Source organism: Rhagoletis pomonella, unplaced genomic scaffold (assembly GCF_013731165.1).
Source record: "Rhagoletis pomonella isolate Grant_MI unplaced genomic scaffold, Rhpom_1.0 Rhpom_scaffold_00006, whole genome shotgun sequence".
NCBI classification, from domain to species: domain Eukaryota; kingdom Metazoa; phylum Arthropoda; class Insecta; order Diptera; family Tephritidae; genus Rhagoletis; species Rhagoletis pomonella.
In genome coordinates, this window is record NW_023458560.1 from 76,284,544 (window position 1) to 76,292,658 (window position 8,115).

The window sequence follows — 8,115 nt, forward strand, 5'->3', positions numbered from 1 at the left end:
GGAGGTTTGCTAGTGTCTGCCGAGGGGCGACCGCTATTAGAAGAAAACTTTTTTTTTTGATGTTGGGTTGAATATTTACCCAATATTTATATTCAAACTAGCTTCTTAGCAACAGCTTGGTTTTTAATAAATTTTTAGGAAGTGGGCGGCGGCCACGGTGGTGTAGTGACAACATCAAGGCGCACGACACAAATCGGAGGAGAAGCTCGGCTAAACACCAAAAAGATATGTAAGCGCCAATCTGTTAGGAAATGGGCGTACTTTTAATAGTCCCCAGAGGATGTTATAATAACTGTTTATAACAAAATAAAAATAATTTACAACTACTTTATACTGCCTGAAATTAATATTTATCAAAAATCGGCTCCCACCGATTGATAAGGAATTTCGCTGGCTTTTATATAAAATAAATAAATTTAAAATCTCCACTGTACGGCATTAAGGTTAAATTAGTGGTGACATACCATACCGCCAAAAACCATAACCATTGTCATAACCGTAACCACATAAACTATCACCGATTATAGATATCATAAATATAAACAGATGATTTTTTGTAGTCAACAATGTCGGTGTTGCCAGATGCGGAACAAGACGCGGTAAATGTGTAATATCGTAGGATATTTGCGCAGAACTTCTTTCACTACCACTAAATTCTTAAAACTCAATAGCAGATGTGCATCAAATTAAAAGTACTCACTTGTACTTTCTTTATAATACATATGAAAAAATACGAAACTTTTTTTTCGTTTTCAAGTATTTTTGGATGCAAAACATAAAAAAAATTATAAATTATGAACATCAACTGATAGATAAATTAATTGTTTTTATTTCGATATCATTAGTTTTTGAACCGGTAATGTAGTTCATAAGGTGTTTTAATTTAATAAATTTTTTTTTGTTAATTTTCCATACTTTGTTCATTTGTATTACAATAACAATGTAAGTAAGATATTGCTTATCATAAATACAAGTATACACTAGTACTTAAGCAGTGTTTGCATTATTCAACTTTGCGTTCAACAATTGCGTTCAACTCAACGCAGGGTTGCACGAAAAAAAACTTGAATGGCCAAATGTTGGCTGGCGACCAACTTTGTTGAAAGCGATTAGTTGAAAGGCCATTCAACCAAAAGTTGAATGCAAAGTTGAACAATGCAAAAACCTTTTTATGGCGAATATTTTGATATTTTTTCATATGTTGATATTTTTAGCCATTCAACTTTTTTTTCGTGCAACCCTGCGCTGAGTTGAACGCAAATGTTGAACGCAAAGTTGAACAATGCAAACACAATTTTAGTTTTTAAAGCTAAATAAATTCCACAACTCGCATTTACTCCTTCTTCGATTTTGACCTCTTCGCTGCACGAAAACGTTTCCACAAATATCCCGCCACTAATAGAAGCAATTTGAAAACACCGAAAAGTGTACCCAAAATGAGCAAATACACATCTAAATTGGCGCTTTGAATGTAGTTCATTTTCACCAAAGGACTCTGAATATGCGCAGCACCACGATGTCGTATCACATATTCCGTCCAATAGACTACACTTTCCTTGGCGCTCAACGGTCGATCGCGATACAGCCGGGAGAACGTTTTCACTTTATTTGCGTAGCTGGGATTCGTGAGCACCTCAGAGATCGCATTTCGTAATATTGACTCGGTGATTTCCAATTTATCCACTTCCACGCCATATCCTTCCGACACAATTTTCTTTGAGTTTGTAGGTTGGTCTGCGAACATTGGTATCGTAACCATGGGTACACCATGATATAACGCCTCCACCATACCACCCTTACCGGCGTGTGTGATGAACAATCTGAGATTAGGGTGAGCGAGTATATCGCCTTGTGGCAGCCATTTTTGGTAGAGTATATTCGAGGCATTGCCCGGTGTATTCGCTAAATCTCCCCACTTCCAAATCACATTTTGTTTGAGCGGAGAAAGTACCTTATAAATGATCTGAAACGCTTCGGCTTTGACATACGACTCTTTAACGTTTGTGCCCAAACTAAAGAGAATGGCGCCATTTTGGTGTGAAGCATCAAGGAAGTCTGCAATGTTCTGCAATTTCAAAAGAACACAAAACTCATTTAAGTGCTTTCAAAAAAAAAAAAAATATAAGAGAATTTGATTAAAATTTTTTACTTTAGGCAGTGCATCCGGCTTGTCTTTGACTTGTATGCCACCAATCAGCACCGTTGCTGGCGCCAGTGGCCTTATTGGTCCCTCACTGTAATAGCTGTTGCAAAACAGAAGCGAGACGTTTCTTTTCATGTCTTCGAACGGTGGTAAACTCGAATCCATTTCTACGAGTTTGCTGGAAAAAATAGATGAATATGATTTAAGCAATCAATTTCGGATGGCTTAACATACTTATAATATCCTTTCATAGAATAATCCAAAGCAAATGAAAATATCCTTGAAGTTGTTGTTAGAAAGAAATTTTGCAAACGTTTTTTAAAATTCCAAACTTCTCCGGTGGCCAATGGATTCATCATTGTGGGAACATAGGAAATTTCATGTGGATTTCCTACAAAATGATCCACAAAATTCATGGATTGTTGCACCCAGGTCATTATTATGGGGCATTTGAATTTAGCGCCAACTGCCACCTGGAAATCATTAAATACATAGCCCAGTATGGCCACATCGAACTTGTTGTCATTACTTTCATAGAGTGCGGTAAATCGTCTATCCACAAACGCCCCGAATTGCATATCAATTGCCGCTCTATTAGCGTTTAACAATCTTGCCATGTTTTGTATAAAATTTGATTTAACGCTTGATGATAATTCTGCCATTGCTGCATCAAACTTTGCTTGGAGTTGATCCGTAGGAGCAATTAGGACATTTGTTATATTTTCGTGATAAGTCTTTGGTTTGTATAAGGTAACGACTGTAACGTTGTGTCCTTTTTCGGCAAGTGCCTTGACCACTGCCATATGAATGACCAGGTGGGACGGGCTGGGACTTAGGAAGACACCCAAAATATTCGAGCCATTCGCTGGCTGAACAAGCAGTGACGATATGGCAATTAATGTCACATTTACGAGAAAAACAACCGCGAACACCCCGAAACGTGCCATATTTCGCTGATTTTAGTTAGTGTACTGATGGAATTGACAAAAGGTATTTGATATTTTTATTAGCTTCGAAAATTTCGCCTTATCGTATCTTATCGTTAGTTTGTAGTGTTACGTACTCATAAGTAAGAATAATTTCGGCACTATAAATAAATATACATATGTACTACATAAGCATACATATGTACATATCGTCGGTGATACTGCAAAACGTTCTATGTCACTTATTACCTCTGGCGCTTAATTGATCTGTCATCTGTGTCTGATCACTTCTGGCAATTGTTTATCTTCATTAGCCAAAGGTAGATAGTTTTGTCATTCGTTTATTAGGGTGTAATGATTTTTTCAGATGCATTCCGGTGCAAGTAAGAGACCATCTAAATGTCAAGGTTACTAATAGACATAGACCGTTTTGCAGTATCACCGACGATACATATACAATACAATATACATATATTTTATTGCCATGTTCTTAAAAGATGTATTATCACAAAACACAAAAAACTATTTAGTAACTTATTTTAATCAGAAGGAGAAGGTACTGTGCTTTTTGCAACAAATTACAATAAAATACGGAAGGTAAATATATAGAACGATGTGTGTGTGTGTGTATGTACATTAGGGTGGTCCCTCAAATCAATTGAATTGAATTGAATTTTAGGTCTCACCCCCTCAAACCACTGTCACAGATATTACATACATATATCTGAACTTCACCCCCTGTGCGATACGCCTCAACCGCCACCAATCGGGACCAAAATTTATATGTGATATCTTCAAGTATAGTAGCAACGACGTAGGGGTTGAGGCTTAGGAAATCTGATGAAAAAATTTGCTTCCTTAATTTAAGGACCACCCTAGTAAATATACATACATCACACTTATCCAATTGTATATCTTCGTATATATGTATATTAAGTTTGCCCTCACCTATGCCAAAAACATTTTCCAACCGTATTAGTTGTTTAGAAGCTATTTATTAATTTATATACAACTAGGCATAAGTTTAACCTACCCTGTAGGAAATGTATCTAACTATAAGCTAACGACTATTTTTGGACATAAAATATCAATAAAAAAGCAGAATATTATATTTATTTTTATTTGTTATTTATTTACTTGATTTATTTTATTACATTTCATATTTGTTTACATATTCTGCTGTAGGTGGTTCTATATTATAACTCCGTCAGATATAACTTCAAAATGATAATATGAGATTTCGATCTTCTTTTTATTTGTCCTCAATTCTAAAATGTATTTGCGAAGTGCAGGATATATAAATAGAAACGCGTTTAAAGAAAACAATCTCTTGCATTACTCCTGCATTACTTGTCAACTAGTTTTAAATTAGCTTTTTGTAGCTAACGACAAATCATATACATTTTTATAGAAATCCCGCAAAAAAGCTAACTATAATTGGGTTATTTTTTTTTTTTAACTAGAGATACTTTTTTTCTGCTGGGTAATTTCCTAAAAAAAAATATTACTTTCGCTAAAAAACTCGATCAAGCTACATAAATATTCAAATTTTATTTTTTATTTTTAGCATTATAAATATGCACAAAACTAAACGATAACAAGTTTTCGCGTGTTTTTTTGCGAATTCATTTCAGCATCATCGATGTACAATGCCAGTAACGCTAACCACTGAGCTATGCGCTTCATAACTAGTAGGTTGAATAAGGAAATGGATTAGCGACAAAAGTTTACGGGCTGTAGATCAGTGGTTAGCGTTGCTGGCTTGGCACATCGATGAAGCGGGTTCTATTCCTGCTGAAATCTGTAAAAATAAGTATGATGGGGAGATGTGGTGATCTTCGAAATAGCAGCTATAACTTCTATCGCTTAAACTTTGTTGTTTTTTCCATTTATCCTAACAAACAAATCGTGGCATAAAGCTCAAAAAACATTGCTTTAAAATACATATTTGGTTTTTGAAATTTACAGTATCCGAAAATTATTTCGAGCTGCATAATATTGGCGGTGACAAACTAATTTTAGTTTCTCTTCCCTTTCGGCTTTTTTGCTATCTTCTCATCAAATACCTTACTCCACAAATATCTCCACGCTAATTGGAGCAATTTGAAAACAACGAAAAGTGTACCCAAAATGAGCAAATACACATCTAAATTGACGCTTTGAATGTAGTTCATTTTCACCAAAGGACTCTGCATATGCGCAGCACCACGATGTCGTATCACATATTCCGTCCAATAGACTACACTTCGCCTGGCGCTCATCGGACGGTCGCCATATAGCCTAGAGAACGCTTTCACTTTATTTGCGTAGCTGGGATTTGTGAGCACCTCAGAGATCGCATTTCGAAATGCTCTCTCAGTCAGTTGGTTAAAATCCACTTCCACACCAAACCCTTCCAACACAATTTTAAGCGAATTTGCTGGTTGGTCTGCAAATATTGGAATCGCAACCATCGGTACACCATGAAAGGTAGACTCCGCAATGCCACCTGCTCCGGCGTGTGTGATGAATAGCCTTAAGTTAGGTTGAGCGAGGATGTCGTCTTGTGGCAGCCAGTTTTGGTAGAGTATATTCGAGGCATTGCCCGGTGTATTCGCTAAATTCTCCCATTTCCAAATCACATTTTGTTTGAGCGAAGAAAGTACCTTATAAATGATTTGCAATATTTCGGGTTTAATATGTGAGTCTTTAATGTTGGAGCCCAAACTGAAGAGAATGGCGCCATTCTGTTGCGAAGCAGCAAGAAAGTCTGCAATGTTCTGGAATGTAAAATTAAAAAAAAAAACGAGAATTAGTTTTGGTGTATTCGAAATACGTTTGGCGTATATTTTTAAACTAAAAAAAAACCCTGCAGTCTCTGGCTGTACAGTTAATATAAGACATGCTCTCCAGTCTTCAATATTTTGCAAGTCTTTTAGCTTAATTTTTCACCTTTGGAAGTGGATCTGGTTTTTCTTTGATCTGTATGCCTCCTATCAGCACGGTTGCTGGTGTGAGTGGTCTTATAGGTCCTTCACTGTAATGGCTGTTGCAAAACACAAGCGAAACATTTCTTTTCATAGCTTCGAATGTTGGCAAATTTGGGTCCACTGCCGTGAGTTTACTGTAGTAGATCGGAAAACAAAAATTATATTCGGGCTTTAATTTTTTTTTTTTTTTTCAAATCCAAATCTTTTTATTCACCTATAATATCCACTCATCAAATGATCAATAATAAGCGTTACTCCTTTTAAGATGGTACCAAAAAGATAATTTTCCAAACGTTTGGCAAAATTCCACGCCTCTCCGGTTGCCTTGGCGTTCATCAACGTGGTTACATATGAAATCTCTCGGGGATTTCCTACCAAAGCATTTACGCCTTCCATAGGCTGTTGCACCCAACTCACTATGATGGGACAATTGAATTTCGCCCCAATCGCCAGCTGGTAGTAGTTGAGGGCATACCCCAATATGGCCACATCGAACTGGTTGTCGCTATTTTCATAGAGTGCGGTAAATCGTTTGTCTACATAAGCTTCAAATTGCATATCGATTTTCACTCGATTCGTTGTTAACAACACTACTAAGCCATGTAAAATATTCGATTTGCCATTTGAAAGTTCGGCCACCCAGGATTCATATTTTGCTTGGTTGTTCTCCGTCGGTGGAATTAGGATGTTTGTTATGTTTTCGTGATATATTTTCGGTTTGAGTAAAGTAACCACTGTAACGTTGTGTCCTTTTTCGGCCAGCGCTTTCACAACAGACATGTGAATGATCAGGTGAGAAGGGCTGGCACTGAGAAAGACCCCTAATATATTCGAACTATTTGCTGGCTGAATAAAACCTGCGACGAATATCGCAACGAATGCAACGCTAACAAGAAGAACTCTGCCGAACGCACCAGAACACTGCATACTTATGTCGCTGATTTCAAGTTGTCTACTGTGAAATCTTCAAAATATTTTGGTGGTTTTATTCGGTGCGCATCTTATCGTTAGACCATGCTTAACTGCATAAGCATTTTATAACGATAAAATGCAGGTCAACATCCCTGTAGATAAAAGTTCTAATCTAATTCGTTTTAGGTGCATTAAAAAATAACGACTTGGTGTCTTTATTATGGTTAACAGTATAACAGGCACAGTAGTCCATTTCAATCCAATTAATATAAGATATCTTATAATTACTTTTAACTAATTATTTCTACACTAATAATGTAATATATTCCAGCTGAAATTATTTTTCTAAAGCCTCATTTAGCTAAAAAATCTATTTTTCTTCGAAATTGTTACAAGCATTAGAAATCATAAATAATGAAGATGATTAAGTTTTAAATGACGTGGTAAAGTATACAAGGGTAAGTTAATATTTTTTAATTCATCTTTTATTATCTGTTTCAGAGAGCAACACCGAATTTAGCAATTGGCGCATTTTGCCTAGTAATTAAATTTTTCTGGTTTTTAGCCTGAAGTATAAGGAGTTTTACCCACCGTGAGGCAGCATTTTTTATATACATAGAGTTTAAGTTTTCCAATTTTTGTATAACTGTCTATGCTTTTCAAAGCTTTTTGAGGTTAGGCTTGTACGGAGGGGGTGTGCGTAAAAATAAACCCATTACAGCCATTTGAAGATCGGAGTTTTAAGCGTTTTTGAGGCTTGGTTTGTATGGGAAGTATGTACGCGTTAACGAAAATCGAATTTGCTAATTTCTTGTATGTTTACTTACTCTGTTACTGCAAATATACGGACGAAATTTCGGCGTCCTTATTCCATTTGACTTTATCTTTTAAATGAAAGCCATACATGATTTTGATAGTTTTATTGCATTTCCTACATTTCTGACTAACTGTAAGCGTTATCCGAACGCGAAAAATTTAAAAGCAAATATCTGTTCTAACCGGTTTTTTCCGAATTTAAAAATAAAGAAACTATTTTTTTTGCAAGTAAATACCTATTTCGAATATCTCGAAAAACGGTTTTGGAAACAATTCGAATAATCGAACACACTAATAAGTTCATGCACCTATAGCCATAATAGCTGCACCAAAAGCAATTAAAAAGATA

At 35.9% G+C, this 8,115-nt stretch overlaps 2 protein-coding genes across 2 annotated transcripts; both read right to left on the bottom strand.

Annotated features, from left to right (window-relative positions):
- Nucleotides 1-1,296: 1,296 nt before the first annotated feature.
- Nucleotides 1,297-3,067, bottom strand: LOC118742114 (UDP-glucosyltransferase 2-like). The gene is made up of 3 exons (XM_036474076.1): nt 2,378-3,067; nt 2,150-2,321; nt 1,297-2,065 (listed from the first exon to the last, which is right to left on the bottom strand). The coding sequence occupies exons 1-3, from the start codon at nt 2,944-2,946 to the stop codon at nt 1,334-1,336; spliced, it is 1,473 nt and encodes a 490-aa protein (XP_036329969.1). The 5' UTR covers nt 2,947-3,067; the 3' UTR covers nt 1,297-1,333.
- Nucleotides 3,068-5,087: 2,020 nt separating this feature from the next.
- On the bottom strand, nt 5,088-6,818 carry LOC118742115 (UDP-glycosyltransferase UGT5-like). Its single transcript, XM_036474077.1, has 3 exons — nt 6,253-6,818; nt 6,001-6,172; nt 5,088-5,828 (listed from the first exon to the last, which is right to left on the bottom strand). Exons 1-3 carry the CDS (start codon nt 6,816-6,818, stop codon nt 5,088-5,090), a joined length of 1,479 nt encoding a protein of 492 aa, XP_036329970.1.
- Nucleotides 6,819-8,115: the final 1,297 nt, after the last annotated feature.

What these genes read in the sequence shown, in the direction of transcription:
- LOC118742114 (XM_036474076.1), bottom strand. Translation starts at nt 2,946, where the DNA reads ATGGCAGTGGTCAAGGCACTTGCCGAAAAAGGACACAACGTTACAGTC. An exon ending in TCTATGAAAGGATATTATAA is followed by an intron (nt 2,322 to 2,377) that starts GTATGTTAAGCC and finishes TATTTTTTCCAG; the next exon opens with CAAACTCGTAGAAATGGATT. An exon ending in AGCCGGATGCACTGCCTAAA is followed by an intron (nt 2,066 to 2,149) that starts GTAAAAAATTTT and finishes TTGAAATTGCAG; the next exon opens with AACATTGCAGACTTCCTTGA.
- LOC118742115 (XM_036474077.1), bottom strand. Translation starts at nt 6,818, where the DNA reads ATGTCTGTTGTGAAAGCGCTGGCCGAAAAAGGACACAACGTTACAGTG. An exon ending in TTGATGAGTGGATATTATAG is followed by an intron (nt 6,173 to 6,252) that starts GTGAATAAAAAG and finishes GATCTACTACAG; the next exon opens with TAAACTCACGGCAGTGGACC. An exon ending in AACCAGATCCACTTCCAAAG is followed by an intron (nt 5,829 to 6,000) that starts GTGAAAAATTAA and finishes TTTACATTCCAG; the next exon opens with AACATTGCAGACTTTCTTGC.